Below are 16736 nucleotides of genomic sequence, written 5' to 3' on the forward strand. Positions count from 1 at the left end.
TCCTTTTAGCAGGACTTTTGCAACAGCTGGGGTAGACTGACTAAGGACAGGGTCCAAGGACAAAGTCTAGTCGAAAAAAGGGCTCAGAAGAGCCTGACTGAATTTGGCTCAGAGGCAGTCTTAGCTAAGGGCCACAGCGCAGTATAAATTTTGTTTGTTTGTGACAGGGTCTCCCTGTAGCCCCAGGCAGCCTGGATGAAACTCATTATGTAGACCAGGCTGGCCTCATTCTCACAGAGATCCCCCTAACCCTGTCTCTTAAGTGGTGAGATTAAAGGCATGCACTACTATACCGGTGCAGCCTTAGTACAGATATTTTACCTGTATTAGTGGAATGTGGAATAGGAGTTTGTTCTAGACATAAGTAGAATATATCAGTGTGGATGGTTTAAAAAGCCATATTTTAAAATTTCCAAAATTCTTATAATTCTAAAGCCTAAACCATTCCATTGATACCCAGGGCCCCCAGGGAATGATGTGTTAACCTGTGTGTATCCCCTAGCACCAATGGGAATTTGAGATTGGCTCTCAAGATTGTGCTTCCCACCTTGGGATCTAATTCAGGTTACTGTAGGAGAGATGGGAAAGGCTTTGGGCTTCTCTGAGGAAAGACAAGGGGAGGAAAATGAAGAAAATCCTGCTCGATGGGAGTTTTCTGAGGAGAGTGTGATTAAAGAGCTGAGGGCAGGATTGGAGAGGATACCTTCAGGAGGACTGGTTCATGCAAGAGATGCCAAGCAGGCAACAATCTGACCACTTTCTTTTTTTTTTTTGAAAATATGGTCCTACTTGTAATCAAGGATATCCTCAAACTTGTGACCCTTCTGCTCTTATATCCTGAGGGCTGGGGTTACAAGAGTGTGCTACCTCACCCAGCCTAGCTGCTTGATTTTCAATTACATAATCACTAAGCCTTAAATAGAATAAGTCTGATGGTCTGAGCAAGTAAGGTTGGTTTTATAGACAAGAAAGATTTGAAGAAAGTAGCAGGGACAAATCAAAAAAGCATGGCCACTATAGCTACCTTTGGCTGAGGACACAGAGAGCACAGGAAACATGTAGGAAAATATGTCATTGGTTCATTTTAATTTTAATGACATTTGTAAATATAGATGAATTGTTGGATTGAGCTTCTGGTAAGGAGACTTTGCCTTATGGCTTGTCTCCAAGAGCCCTCACTGACCCTAGAGTTACACACAGGAACCTTCATTGGGGATGAAAAGATGAGCGCTAGGTCCCTTTAACTTCACAATGTAGCAAAGAGGCAGCTTCAGTTTCTGAACTGGACCCGGTGGAGGTAAGCTGACTCCGTTCCGCTGAAAGCTAGCTGAACACGATGACCATCTCTCAATTCTTCTCAAGCAAGCATGTAGGGAAGTGGGTGGAAACTGGTCTGCAGACACTCCTGGATGGTCACACACAGAACACATGAAAATGGACAAAGAAAACAGCGGTGCTTCCTCCAAGCCTGCCGACTTGAAAGTAAGTGCTGCGTGGGAGGCCTTCGCCCTTACCTGATTACCACATATTGTTTAGTGGTGAAATGAGTCCATGTGACTGTAAAAATAACAAGGACAAATAAGTACCATAATTTTTATGGTACTTAATGGATTTTATAAATGTGAGCTTATTTTAAAGGACAGTACTTGACAATTGATTGGCACCTACTTGTTTTTCTAAAACTCGAGGGAAATTGTACTGATCTCTACGTAAATTTCACTTTAAAATTTAAATAGCAGTGCTAACTGAGACTGCCTATAATGTGCCCTGGTACTTACAGATCCAGTCTGAGCCTTGCCAGTTCTACGTGTTTCTCTCTGTTGCCTTTTCTTCTTTAGACTTATGCTTAAAAAGTAGCTGGATACCACAGCTAAACCATCTAGGGTGGGTTGTTTTTCTCTGAAAGTGCCACCTCATTCCTTCAAGAAACCACATTGAATGAAGTTTAGTCCAGTTCAGTTTTATCAGGAGACAGACAAGCAGCATTTCATTCCAAGAGCTGACAAGGAAGTTGGGCATAAAGAATAAGGGTATCATGAATAACGCCAAGTGTACTTGGTCCCATGTTATTACATTGATTGGCAGAATTAAAGACAGAAAGACACAGTATTTTGAAAGGAAAAGTGAGGAAGAGTGAGAGGATGAGAAAGCTTAACAGAGCAAACGAGAGATGACTTCTTCATTATTGGTATTATGGATTATTGCCTTAAAAGAATGTGTGCTTAAAAGTTATTTCATCACCAGAGTTTAGTTACCTGACATGTATAAATCTCTTTGTCTAAGAAGCTAAACTCTCACATGTATTATTGAAGAATTCACAGCATCGAATGACAGAAGGCAGAGTATAAAATAAAAGAGGGGAAACAGTTAAATAATGTATTTTTTCCTTCAAGAAACACTATGCACATAAACCAGTAATTCTGCAAGCTAATGCGTCATCTACCTCATTCTTTATCTTGTTTTAAAATCATTCTTTTATTTACAATTGAGAAACTGAGTCACCAATCAGTTCAGTGGCCGTCAATGATGAAACAATCATGGTAGAGTTCTGTCTTACAGCTCTGCACAAACCATCACATCCTCTTAGTTTTTTTTTTCCCTGCCCACTCAGGAAGCTGTAATGAGGAAATCAATATATTTCTGTGAGAACCATGCTTGCAGTCTTATTTTCAATCCTGCGTCAGTACAGAAAAAATTGATTGTAAGAGAAAAGCAGAATAACACAAACATTTAAAAGATAGAACATCTGGGCATGGTGGACCATACATGAAATCTCCAAACCCAGGAGACAGGCAGGACAACTGTGACTTCAAAGGCAGCTCGAGCTGTTTACTTAGATCCTGTCTCATACAACAAAACCCCCAAAACAATCCCTTCTAAAACTCAAATTAACAAAAAGCAAACATCCTAAGAAGATATACAAAGAAAGCTCTGTCTATTCAGGCATCTACACATACAGAATCCTTTCCTCCTTCCCTAACCTTCAGATCCCTTAGTCTGCTGGGCTCCGTGATATTAAGGCCTCTGCTCCTCAGCATCCACTTTACAGAGTTGGAGCGCTGGGGAGACGATCTGGGAGACATGCTCTATGGTTGGTATAATGTCTGCACCTGTACCCATTTAGCTAGGTCCTAATGTCTAATTTTCCTCATCTTCATTTTGTAACCAGACACAAGTCCACTTATATTGCACTTACACAGACTATGTGTAAGACCTTTTAGCACCAAGATCTCCTGAGTGAATGGGACTACTTCTAATCAAGAACTTGTCTTTTTTTCTTTCTTCTAAAAAAGATATCCAATATCTCCATTCAGGTGGTCAGTGTTCCAGGGAAGCTACCAGGGAGACGACTGCCTCGAAATCCTATTGGCAAAGCCAGGGCCCCCAAGCAGTCCAAGAAGAGAGCTCTGTTTTGGAATGTCCAAAATAAAATCATTCTCTTCACCGTGTTTTTATTCATCCTGGCAGTCATTGCCTGGACGCTTCTGTGGCTCTATATCAGTAAGTTAAATGTCATGTCATTGCTTTGGGGGGTGAATTCTGTGGAGTCAACAGGTCTATTCTGTCCCTCAGCATTTCTGATGGATTTTTTTTTCTCTTTTCCAGACATGCACACTGTGTCCAAGTGTGGTTAATACTATGAGGAGAAAGCCATCAGATCTGTCTTTGCCATTTCTTCTTTACCATCATTGCTTTCTTCCCATGGGTAGGCAAGAGACAGAGGGTTGAGGGATGGGAGGGGAGGAGCTGAGGAGGATGCAATGCATTTGTAGCTGTTTAAAATGAACGGAATACTAAGCTGTTTTGTTTCCTCATTCCACCCACAGCCTGTTTCTAGGCAACCTTAAATTTCTGCTCTCTGAGCTACCTTTTATATAAACATCTTTGTTTTCTCTGTTATGTTTTTGTCCATTGGATTATGTTTCTGTCAATCTGATTGATCCTTTGGGTAAATGTGATAACTAAGATGTTTACTCTGGTGTACTTACTAATTCTTTTTAGTAACTATAACATTTGTTGACTTCCAATTGAATTCTCAACATATACGTCACAAGATACATTTATTTATTTGTTTATTGAGATAGAGTCTCATGTAGCCCAGGCTTTCCTGGAACTTGATATGTAGTCAGAGGTGATTCTCCTGCTCCCACCTCCCTAGTGCTGAGAGTAGAAGAGTGCTGTGCTAAGTCCTGTTGATGTGGTGTAGTACTAGAACCCAGAGCTTCAAGAGTGCCAGGCAAGCATTCTACCAACTGCGCTACATCCCCACCATGATACAAGATACTTTGAGTATCATATAAATGAATTATACACATTTTGTTTCTGTTGGGGGCTTTCTGACACTGATAACTTTCCCAGTGATAGATGGAATAGGAACATTTAGTTCTTAGTTCCTAACACAGAGCTTCTAAGAGGTTTTTCTAAGAGGTTTTTTTGTTTTTTTGTTTTTTTTGAGACAGGGTCTCCCTGTAGCCCCAGCTGTCCTGGAACTTGCTAGGTAGACCAGGCTAGCCTTGAACTCACAGAGATCCACCTGCCTCTGCCTCCCAAGTGCTGGGATTAAAAGGTTTTTTTGTTTTTTTGTTTTTTTTGAGACAGGGTCTCCCTGTAGCCCCAGCTGTCCTGGAACTCACTATGTAGACCAGGCTGGCCTTGAACTCACAGAGATCCGCCTGCCTCTGCCTCCCAAGTGCTGGGACTACAGGCATGCACCACCACGCCCAGCTTTTTTGATGCTGGTAAGACATCTGGTGCCTGAAAGCTCGTGGAAAGACAGAGGAACCAATCATGAAAATGCTAGGTGGTAACTTTCAGACCCCCAACCATGTTTGGGAAAGGGAGAGAGGAGTTGGAGATTAAACTCAATTATCAAAGCTCAATAATCTAAGGGCTAGAGAGATGGTTCCATTATTAAGAACACTGGCTGCTCTTGGAGACAACCCAGGTTCAATTCCCAGCACCCACATGGTAACTAGTAACTGTTCATAACTCCAGGTCCAGGGGAAGTCAATGCCCTCTTCTGACCTCTGCAGGCACAACATGGGTACACTTACACACATACAGGCAAAACACTCATACACATAAAATAAAAAAATAATAGAATATTTTTTTTAAATGATCAATAATCCAATCAATGAAACCTGCATAATAGAACCTCCATAAAATCCCTAAAAAACAGGATTCAGGGCACTTCTGAGTTGGTGAACTTGCTGAGAGGTGCTGTGCCTTAGCTCCACAGGGTCAGAAGTTGCTTAGCTCAGGCACTTCCGGATCTTACTCTAACGTAGCTGCTCACTAACAGTTCATTTATAGTCTTCATTATATCCTTTATAATAACCCACGAATAAGGGTGAATAATAACTAGATCTGTGAATCATTACAGCAAACTATCACACTTGAAGGGATTGTGGGAAACTCAGATTTGTAAAAGCAGCATGGACTGCTTGGGACCCACTACTCGTGATTGACATCTGAGATAGGAGCATTATTATGGGATTGAAGCAGTAATCTGTGTAATTAGTGTCAGTTACATTGAATCTTTGCATACCCAGCTGACATTTGTAGAGACTTGGAGAGATGCTTGGTGTCAGAAAGGCTGTGAGTAGAGAAATAGATTGCCTAGATATACTATTGAGGATATTCAAATGTGATTGGAAGGTAACATTTACAGGCAAAGAATTCGTGAATGTTCTCTTGAACACTTTATGTCATATACTTATAATAAACTGACTCTCAATCATTTGTTTGACATAAAAATAAACCCTCAGGCAATCTTCAGAAAGCTTATAGATGCATTTTCTACTTTAAAAAGCTGGGCGTACTGGAGAAATGATGTGGGTTAATTTTTTTTTTTTCTTAAGGGGTTGTTTTGTAATCGTAGACTGGGCTTCTATGTACCCAGAGATGTAGTTGAGAAATGGCCCCCTGAACTGGTTTCCTGAAAGTTCACTGGGTATATGTGGGAGCACCAGAGTGAGCTGACCCCTGCAGTCAGCATACCCTTGACTAGTAAGTCAGATAACATTTCTATGTCCAAGGAACTTGTAGATTTGGGGGGGAAGTCAAGTCAGTAGGCAGTTAAGACAAACACACACATTGCAGCCAAGGTGTTTTCATTTCCCTGGAGTTACTGAACTACAGAAGTAGCCTGCTTCTATGGAAACCAGAGAAGCCCATTTCATGGAGACAGAGCAGCGGTGAGCAAAGGAAAACTGACTAGAGTATGTAAGAATTGTTCAAAAGAAAACAGGTTAGTTTTGACACATACTATCTGTCATAGAGGGTGGTCATGTGAGAGGAGGTAGACAGTTAATCCGGGAGAGCGGCAGGGTCTTCTGTATCAACTGGGCTGAGCTAAAAAGCATTCAGTAAATGTAGATTCAAAGCTAAATTGATCATCCTTGCATTGCTGCTGTGCTGCCCCTTGAGTACACACTGATTGGAGAAGGATGTGTGAGCTCCTAAAAAAGAAATCTAAGAAGGGTCTTCTTAAAAAAAAAAAAAAAAAAAAAAAAAAAAACCAAAAAAAATTTTTTTTTAAGAGGGAGCCCTAAGGGGCGATTCCAAGAGGGTTGCTTCCTGTCAGGCATGTAGATGGCATATTTAAATTTCACATCTTTTATTTAGTTTGGCCTTGGGATAAGCCTTGTGATAGTAGAGGATACTCTCTTTCTCTACCCCTCTATCCTTCTCTTGCCAAATGTATTGAGCCCCAAAGATAAGTTAGGAACTGGCTATGTTGGAGTTTGAAGAAGAGTGAGTTACTGTGTATTCCCTCAGAGAGCTCACAAAGGGATGTGGCCACAGCGAAGGAGGTTGCAAGGGTCATGGGGAAGACAATACTTGGGAGGCAGAGGCAGGAAGATCCTGATTTCAAGGACAGTCCAGGCTCTAATAAAAGGCCAAGGGGTGGGAGTACAGCTCACTGTAGAGTATTTGACCACCATGTTCAAGGCCCTGAGTTTGATTACCAGTATTGCAGTAAATCAATGAATGAATAAATAAATATTTTAAAAATCCATGTGGTGGTGCTACAGGAGAGAGACTTTGGAAATAAAGAGAAGAGGGGCTATGGGTCAGAGGTAAGGTGCTTGCTTAGCATGTACAAGGAATTAAGTTCAATCCTCAGTATGGGGCTGGGGAAGAATATGGGAGAGAGGACAGGTTCCAATTCCCCTCCCCACTTCCTCTTTCTTGGGGACCTTGAGACAGTGCAGATGTGGCAGCCTTGTCTTTACTTCTCTGTCAGCAGAGTTCTGGTCAGCGAACACAGTCCCACAGTTGTCAGGGCAGATTTGAGCAGGAGTGACTCCATGCTTAGCTGAAGACCACAATCTGTAAGGATGACTGATGCTTTGGACAGAGGGGAAGCCTGGCCCTGTACATGAATAAGTCAGTCAGGAGCTTTCTGGAAGCTCCAGAGACTCAAGAGAGTTTCCTCTTCCTTTTCCCACTATGCCAATATTTTACCTCTGAGTGTGACGACATCCGGTTCTTACTGCCTTGTATCTCACAGACGTGGAATCCATAAAAATTGTGTGTGTTATTCTTAATCCTTTAGAGACCCCAGAATAAAATACACGTAGCATTTGTCTTTACAACTTGCTCTTAAATGTTTACCAGTAGCAGATAGGAAGAATGGAGAGTACTAAGAGCTACTGTGATTTGCTGCTGATGGAAGAGATGTTGCTTAGTTTATTAAGAGCATCGTAGGCTGTGAGCCAGTGAAAAACATAGTGGCCTAAAATAAAACCATTTTAGGAGCCTTATACCAACATGTAGCCAATGTTGCCTAGCTGTCCCACCAAAAGCCCAGCCTCCTAATTGCCTTCTCTCTTGTTCTGCAGGTAAGACAGAAAGCAAAGATGCATTTTATTTTGTTGGGATGTTTCGCATCACCAACCTTGAATTTCTTCCCGAGTACCAGCAGAAGGAATCCAGGGAATTTCTTTCCATGGCAAGGACTGTGCAGCAAGTGGTGAGACAGTGGCCTGGGGGAGCAAGAGGGCAGAGTCCTCAGGATCGGGGGTCGGGTAGAAGGCTTCCTAAGTGTCTCACATGCTGAGTTTAGGGAAATAGAGGATAGGTTGGGCAAACAAAGCTTTCAGAAGGAAGTATGAGATTTAACCTTTTTTTTTTTTTTTTGCTTTAAAATATGGTTGCATTTCTCTCCAGTTTTTTAGTTCATCTTCACTCTAAAATACAATTATGTTTTCCTTCTTCTTAATGTTAAAAAGAAATGGCTATCTCAACTTCTGTATTCATTTGTAAATTAATCATATCATGTGACCCTTTTAATGGTCCTCCAATTCTGAAGTTCAGTGCATATTGACTAATTCTGTGATTTTTACATATTTGCTCTAATATTTCACTAGCCATTTCTTTACTTTAAAACTTTCTTATTAATAATAATTAAAATTTGTTGTAAAAATTAGTAAAATTCAGAAAAGTATAAAAAGGACAAATTTTCCCTTTTTAATTGAATTTTTGAGAATTTCATACAATGTATTTTGATCATATTTAGACCCCCTCACCTATCTGTACCCTCCCTTAGTACCCTCCTCCTGATTTCATATACTCTATCAGATATGTATGTATATATATATTTAAGGCCTATTGAGTCAAATTTGTGTCTCTAAATGCCCTTTGGTATGAGGCCATACACTGGAGCCTGGGTAACTTACCCAGCATCACACCATTAAAGAAAACTGACTCTCGCTCTCCTAGCAGCTATCAGTTGCCAATAGTTCCTCAGCTAGGGTTGAAGCTTCTTACCCACTTCCCCACTTCTATGCTGAGATTTTGTTTGACTTGAGCTTTCATGGGTCTTGTGCATGCTGTCACCATTGCTGAGAGTTCATGTGAGTAACTGACCAGCTGTCTGGAAAACTCTTTGTGGTCATCCACCACCTCTGGCTCTTACAATCTCTCTGCTCTCTCTTCTGCAATGATTCCTTAGCTTTGGGAGGCGAAAGTTAGATATAGATGTCCTATTCAGGAATAAGCACTCTGCAGTCTGTTATTCCCTGCATATTGGATAGCTGTGGGTCTCTGTGTTAATCACCAGCTGCTGCATGAGGATGCTTCTCTGGTGAGAGTTGAAGGATGCATTTATCTATGAATATAACAGTAAGTCAATAGGAGTTGATTTAATATTATATGCATTTAGTAGAATAATACTAGTAGTTTCTTCTCTGTCCTGTGACTTATTTAGCCATTGATTCCTAGGCCTGATATCAGTGTCAGGTATGGGCTACATCTTGTAAAGTGGATTTTAAATCCAAGCACAAAGTGGTTGGTTACTCCCATAACATTTGTGCCACTATTGCACCAGTGGGCCTATCTTGCCAGGACAGTTGTTGTAACTCTCAGGGTCACAGGTGGGCAAGGTTGATGATTACTTTTCTCTTCTGGTAGCAAGCATTGCACCTTCCAGAATTATGAAAACTAGCCAGTAGAGATGAACTATGAGGTCAGTAACAGTTTGACTTATTTATCCTTATTTATTCTACAACTCATATATGTGGCGTCTGCAGCAATAAGTTCTCACTGTTGAGTAAACAACAGCAAGGGCAATGGATGGTATTATCTAAGGGTCTACGGGATCTCTGATCAACAGCTTAAAAAGAGGGAGGCCATTCCTGCTAGCTTATCCTCTGTGGTAGAGGCAATGCCCCCTTATTATATGGTAGCTCCCTTTAATATCTTTTTATATTGTTTATGTAAATACTTTAAGAAGATTCTAGAATGGTAAGCTTCCATATGACTTTTTCTATAGGCTTTTAGTGTTACTAACCCCTTCCCATACTCCCTTCCTGGCCCTGGTCTCCCATTCCCCACCTCCATTAACTGTTCCTACTCCATTGTTTCCCTTTCTCCCTTTGTATCACTGCATTCTATCTCCCCTCCCATGAAGCCTCTCTCCTTGGCTCCTTACTGGTTTCCTGACCTCTATGGGTTTTATATAAAACATGAGGATTCAAAGCTAGAATTCACTTATGAAAGAAAACATGTAACATTTGTCTTTCCTGGTCTGGGCTATCTCATTCAGGATGATTGTTTGAAGTTCCATCCATTTACCTATAAATTTCATTATTTCGTTTTTTCTTAATAGCCAAATGATACTCTATTGTGTAAACATGCCATACTTTCATTATCCATTCATCAGCTGATGAACATCTAGTTTTTTTGTATTTCCTGACTATTGTGAATAGAGCATCAATGAACATGAATAAACAAGTATCTTTGTAACAAGATATAGAGTCATTAAGTGTATACCCAAGAGTGATTTGACTGGATCATTTGGTAGAGCTATATCTAACTTTTTGAAGAATCTTTACACTGATTTCCATAGTGACCACACCAATTTGCACTCCCACCATAAATGAATAAGCATGCCCTTTCCCCACTTCTTTGCCTGCATCTGTTGTCATTTGTTTATTGTATTTTAGCCATTTTGATAGAAAGGAATTCAAAGATAAGGTAAATAAAAGGTTGGATGAAATCTCAAAGTAGATTTACTTTGCATTTCCCTGATGGCTAGTGATGTTTAACTTTAAAACAAAACAAAACAAAACAAACAAACAAAAAAACCCAACTCAACCATTTGTGTTTTATCTTTTTTTGTTAAAAAAATATTTTATTTATTATTTTTATGTGTATATGTGTGTTGCCTGCACGTAGGTAAGTGTACCTTGAGCAATGCCCACAGAGGACAGAAGAGACTGTCATATCCCCTGGAACTGGAATTATGGACAGTTGTTAGCTGCCATGTGGGTGTTGGGATTCGAACCTGGGTTTTCTGCAAGAACATTCAGTGTTCTTAACTGCTGAGCCATCTCTCTAGCCCCTGATTGTTTTTGAGATAGGGTATGTGCGTAGCCCCAGCTGGCCTGGAGCTTGCTATATAAACCAGGCTGTTCTTGCTCTCACAGAGGCCTCTACCCCCGAGTGCTGGGATTAAAGGTTTGCACCACCATGCCTGGTCCCTGCATTTCACCATTTGAGAACTCCTTGCTCAGTTTTTCCCCAAGTTTTGTGGGTTCTTTTCTTTTTTTTGATGATCAATTTTTTGAGTTCTTTGCATGTTCTAGATGTTAACTCTTCATCAGAGGCATAGCTGGTTAAGATGGTTTCCCCTCTGTAGGTTGCCTCTGCACTTCAATTGTGGTGTCATTTACTTTACAAAAGCTTTTTAGTTTCCTGAGGTCACATTTGTCAATTGTTGGACTTAATGCTTGTGGTACAGGAGTCCTGTTCAGAACGTCCTTTCCATGCGTGTAAGTTCCAGTGTGTTCTCTACTTTCTTCTCTATCAGATCTAGGGTATCACATCTTTTGTTGAGATCCTTGATCCATTTAGAGTTGAATTTTGTATATGATGAGAGATAGGGTTCAACTTCCATTCTGCATGTAGCTATCCAGTTTGACCTGCGCCATTTGTTGAACATTCTGTCTTTTCTCCAGTGTATTTTTGGACTTTTTGTCAAAAATCAGTAGCCTGTAAAGGTACAAACTTAAACCTGGGTTCTCAGTTCTGTTCCATGGTCAGTGTGTCTGATTTTCTGTCAGTACCATGCTGTTTTTATGCTCTGGTATAATTTGAGCTCAGAGATGGCAGTGCCTCCAGAGGTTCTTAAGTTTTAGGGTTGTTTTGGCTATCCTGGGTTTTCTGTGTTTCCGTAAGGAATTTTAGATTTTTCAATTTCTGTGGTGAATCATGTTGGAATTTTAATGACTACTGCATTGAATTTGTAGATTTTTTTTAGGATGGTCATTTTTACAATATTAACCCTACCGAACCATAAGCATGGGAGAACTTTCCATCTTCTGCCGTCATCTTCAGTTGCTTCCTCCAGTGTCAAAGTTTTTATTACACAGGTCTTTCACTTCCTTGGCTAGATTTAGTCTAAGGTATTTTATGTTTTTTGAGGCTGTTGTGAATGGGATTGTTTCCCTGGTTTCTTTCTCAGTATGTTTGTTGCTGGTATATAGGAAGGCTACTGATTTTGTGTGTTAATTTTGTATCCTTTGCTAAAGGTGTTTATCAGTTCTAGGGGTTTTCTGGTGGAGTCTTTAGGGTCTTTTATATATAGTACCATATCATCTGAAAATAGAAACACTTTGACTTCTTCCTTTCCAATTCATATCCTCTTTATCTCCTTTATTTGTCTTACTGCTCTAGCTAACACTTGAAACACGATATTGAGCAGGAATGGGGAGAGTGGACATCTTTGTCCCATTCCTGATTTAGTGGAAATGCTTTGAGGTCTCCATTTAGTATGATTTTGGCTGTGGTCTTGCTACACATACTGACTTTACTGTCCTCTGTATCTCTCCAGAGGTTCTGTAGAATTCTCAGTGACTTTTGTCACGAAGGGATGTTGGATTTTGTCAGAGGCCTTTCTGCAGCTAATGTAATGATCATGTGGTTTCTTTCCTTTAGTCTATTTATGTGATGCATTTCATTTATTAATTTTTGTATGTGAACCATCCCATCATTTCTGGGATGAAGCCAACTTGACCGTGGTGGATAACCTTTCCAATGTGCTCTTGTATTCGGTTTGTGTTTTACTGAGAATATTTGCATCTGTCTTCATCAGAGTGGTTGGCCTATAATTATCTTTTTTTTTATCTTTGGTTTTGGTATCTGGGTATTAGCTTTACAAAAAGAATTTGGAAGCATTTCCTCCATTTCTACTTCTATTATGCTATGGGACAATCTGAGGAGTGCTGGCGTTAGTTCTTTGATGATCTGGTAGAATTCTGCACCATATCCATCTGGTCCTGGGCATTTTTTAGTTGGAGATTTTTTTATTACTGCTCCTATCTCATTGGTTGTTATGGGTCTATTTAAATTGTGTACCTCATCCCAGTTTAATTTTGGTGGTCATACATATCGAGGAATTCATCTATTTCTTTTAGATTTTCCAGTTCAGCAGAATATAGGTTTTTTTTAAGTACTTTCTTAGGATTCTCTGTATTTCCTCAGTATCTATTGTAATGTTTCTCTTTTTATCTCTTATATTAATTTGGGTCCCCTCTGTCTGTCTTTTGGTTAATTTGACTAGAGTTTTGTCTACCTTGGTAATCTTTTTGAAGAACCAACTCTTCATTTCATTGATTCTCTGTATTTTTTTTTCATTTCTATTTCACTAACTTCAGGACTGATTTTGATTTTCTCTTCTTGTCTATTTTTTGGGGGGGTATTGATTGTTCTTATTTTTCTAAAGTGTTCAGGTACCTTATTATGTTATTAGTACAAGATGTCTCTAATTAATTTTCTGACGTAGGCAATTAGTGCCATACAGTTTTCCCTCAGGGATGCCTTCATAGTGTTCTATAGATTCTGGTATGATGTGCCTTTATTTTCATTCAATTCTAGGATTTAAAATTTTTTCTTCTTGATTTCTTCCTTGACCTGATTTTCATCCAGTAGTATGTTGTTTAGTTTCCATGAGTTTGTATATTTTTTCCCATTTCTGTTGTTGTTGATATCCAGGTTTATTCTTTTGTGGTCAGATAAAATATAGGACGTTTTCTTAATTTTCTTAAATTTGTTGAGGCTTTCTTTGAGTCCTAATACATGGTTGATTTTAGAGAAAGTTCCATGGATTGCTGAGAAGAAAATGTATTCGCAGATGTTTGAGTGAAATGAAAAACACCAACTTCTAAAATGTCATTTCCAGAGACAAAGGTTTTATTTTGAACTGTGTGAACATAAAGGATAATATTATATTAGAGTATAAGTATATATCTACTTTAGTAACTGATATTTTTCTCCTAACATTACATTGCATTTGCCTAACTATTCTTTTTAAATTTTTATTTTATTGAATTTTTGTGTATTTCATACAGAACATCTCAATCTTAGTCATCTTTATACCCCCATCCCCACTGGCACCCTCTCATAGCCCCCCCCACTGGAATTCATACATAACTTCATCTCTGTTAAGACCCAATGTATCCTCAGTGTCCCCAGCCATTCCCCAGTGCAAGTCCATCTGCGCTCCTATTTTTTGCCACTATACATAACGCAAAATCAAAGCTGTCAAATTATGTGTATTCCCATAGGTTATTTCCTAAAAGTATAATTACCTGGTGAAGAAGAAAAATATTCATTCATGGCTCTTGGCATGTTCAGAGAAGGAGATGCTTTCTGCTAATGAACTTCTACAGTACTGTAATGAGGGGTTTGTTAGAACAGACCTTACTACAGTGTAGAATGAGGAAGAATGTTGATGGACAGCAAACAGTCAGACTTCCTCTTACTTGCTGACAGCCTATGAAACACTTGCTCCATCACTGAATCCTTTACCTCTGATACAGGTTCACCAATTATTCCTCAAATTATGCTGAGGAAATAGGCACCGAGAAACCAGCCTAACCAATGGACGCTCAGCAAGTTTAGGCAGTTTGTGTTGTGTGGGGAATTTCACCTTCACAGCTCATATTACCTTCCATTATACTCTACATTTTTTTTAAGACTTGGAAGGCTGGGCATGGTGGCACATACCTTTAATCCCAGCACTCAGGAGGCAGAGGCAGGTGGATTTCTGTGAGTTCAAGGCCACCCTGGTCTACATAGTGAGTTCCAGGACAGCTGGGGCTACAGGGAGACCCTGTCTCAAAAAGACAAAATGAAAAGAAAGATTTGGAGATTTTCAATCTTTACATCTAGAACCTGGGCATTTTGATTTGTTTGTTTGTTTTCAATTGTGTAGGAGTGGGGGCATCTTAGAAGAGTTGGAAAAGAGAATGAATTTTGTTTTAGAACAGCTGAGATGGTGTACTGCTTGAAAAAGCTCTCCTTTAAAATTTAATTTTGAAATTTTAAAATGGCTGGGCACCTTCTCAAAGGCAGTTCTGAAGCAGGGTGGTAGGATCTGACTGTGGGCTCCATGTGCCCCCTTGTGGCAATCCAGGAGTGAGTCCTTGTGACTGATTCCACACAGAAAGGTATAGTCAAATCTGTGAAAACGTCCTCTAACGACTTTTTAAATTCAAGAAGTGATGTCTGGGTTTAGAGTCAGAAGCCTTCAGTTTGAGGCTTTCTTTTCTCTCTACTAGTTGTTGGAATGTGGTGCTAAGGAAGCCAAATTTGAAAGAATTAAGACAAAATAATCCTTTTATTTTCAGGTAAACCTTGTTTACACAACATCCGCTTTCTCCAAATTTTACAAGCAGTCTGTGGTTGCAGATGTCAGGTAATTCTGGCCACTGTTTTGGGATTCCTACCATCCTTGCTATAAAATTTCCTTAAGGCTCTTGAAGGATTGAGACTCCACCACTTTCAAATAATTTCTTGGTAGCAGTTGTTAGTGAACACCCTATTAACACAACTAATGACTCGACTGTCTGCCTGGCGAGGTCGCACCAAGTGTTTGTTCTTGCCCCTCCCACACTCAGCTGGAATCCTTGTATCAGTGCTCTGGGAAAAACAGCCATAACATGACTATCATATTGGTGGATAACGGAGGTCAAAACAAAACACAGACCATTATTTCTCCATGTATGTTGAGTGAAAAACTGGTCCCCAGAGAACTTCTGAGGAAAAAAAATCTCATGATGAAATAATAATTCCTTAGGAAAACTTGTGGTACATGTGCAATGGCCCGTCTTCTTCTACCCCCAAAACAGCTGCAGAGATTCACACTCTCCATTAGCATATCAAAGGGTATCTACTATAGGATGCTGTCTTGTTTTCCTTCATAAAACGTGCAGTATTTGCGCAGTTAGGTGATCACACTTTGCAGTCAGCTTGAAAATCAAACCGGACTCCATTTTAAGAGCCAGCAACTGTTTGGTTTTGAGCTATCGGCTTCCTCATCTGCAAAACTGCAGCAATCATAGGACCTTTCTAATAAGATTAAATGGGACAGAGCAGATGTAACACAGTGGTGGGACATAGCAAGATCTCAAATGTAATCCATCACTTTTACGTTTAGTGGACAGTGAGGGCTGGTTGAATCCCATAGAAACAATATATTCTCCCTGGAGATGTAACTCTGCAGTCATGGTTCTAGATTTGAATCCAACACAGTGATCAAAACACACATAGCATGATGCTTTCCCTTTCCAATCCTTGTAACAGGGCCAGTGACAACATACTGAGAAGTGTTAGGTTCATCTGAAGGGTGAGCTCAGTGGCCTTGATTCTACCAGTGGGGTTTCTGCCTTCCCGTAAATGTCAACTTCCTAAGATGTGTCCTTGACTATCTCTCTCTCTTTTTTTTTTCATTATAGCAGCAACAACAAAGGTGGCCTCCTGGTCCACTTTTGGATTGTCTTTGTCATGCCACACGCCAAAGGTCACATCATCTGTGAGGAATGTGTGGCAGCCATCTTGAAGGACTCCATTCAAACCAGCATCACAAACCGGACTTCTGTGGGGAGCTTGCAGGGTCTGGCTGTGGACATGGACTCTGTGGTACTAAATGGTGATTGTTGGGTAATTCTCCTTTAAGCATTCCTTCCTGTAGCACAATCCTGCCATTATCGAAGCTAACATTGTGGTGAAGTACTTGTCCATAATCCAGGGGCACAGGATTGCCAGGATATTGGAGCTCTGGTGAAGCAAATTGCGAAATATTACGTATAGTACCATGCTTGAAACAGAATTGTGAATAAATGTATACAAAATTATGCTTACAGTATATTCCTTTTTCTATATATTCAGTTCATGCATCTTCAAACTAAGTCACTAAGAAACAGATCTCCAGAAATAGAAAAATTTTA

General features: G+C 40.0%; 1 protein-coding gene across 1 annotated transcript in view; it reads left to right on the forward strand.

Annotated features, from left to right (window-relative positions):
- The first annotated feature begins 1387 nt into the window (after positions 1-1387).
- The window catches only part of LOC103745092 (transmembrane protease serine 7), a 40807-nt gene continuing 25458 nt past the window's right edge, over positions 1388-16736 (forward strand). Inside the window, exons 1-5 of the mRNA XM_008846985.2 lie at positions 1388-1482; positions 3315-3501; positions 7848-7978; positions 15138-15205; positions 16248-16438. Of these exons, the coding sequence (XP_008845207.2) occupies positions 1429-1482; positions 3315-3501; positions 7848-7978; positions 15138-15205; positions 16248-16438 (631 nt within the window). The 5' untranslated portion in view covers positions 1388-1428. The remainder of the gene's footprint in view (positions 1483-3314; positions 3502-7847; positions 7979-15137; positions 15206-16247; positions 16439-16736) is intronic.

Source organism: Nannospalax galili, unplaced genomic scaffold (assembly GCF_000622305.1).
Source record: "Nannospalax galili isolate Female #2095 unplaced genomic scaffold, S.galili_v1.0 scaffold743, whole genome shotgun sequence".
NCBI classification, from domain to species: Eukaryota; Metazoa; Chordata; class Mammalia; order Rodentia; family Spalacidae; genus Nannospalax; species Nannospalax galili.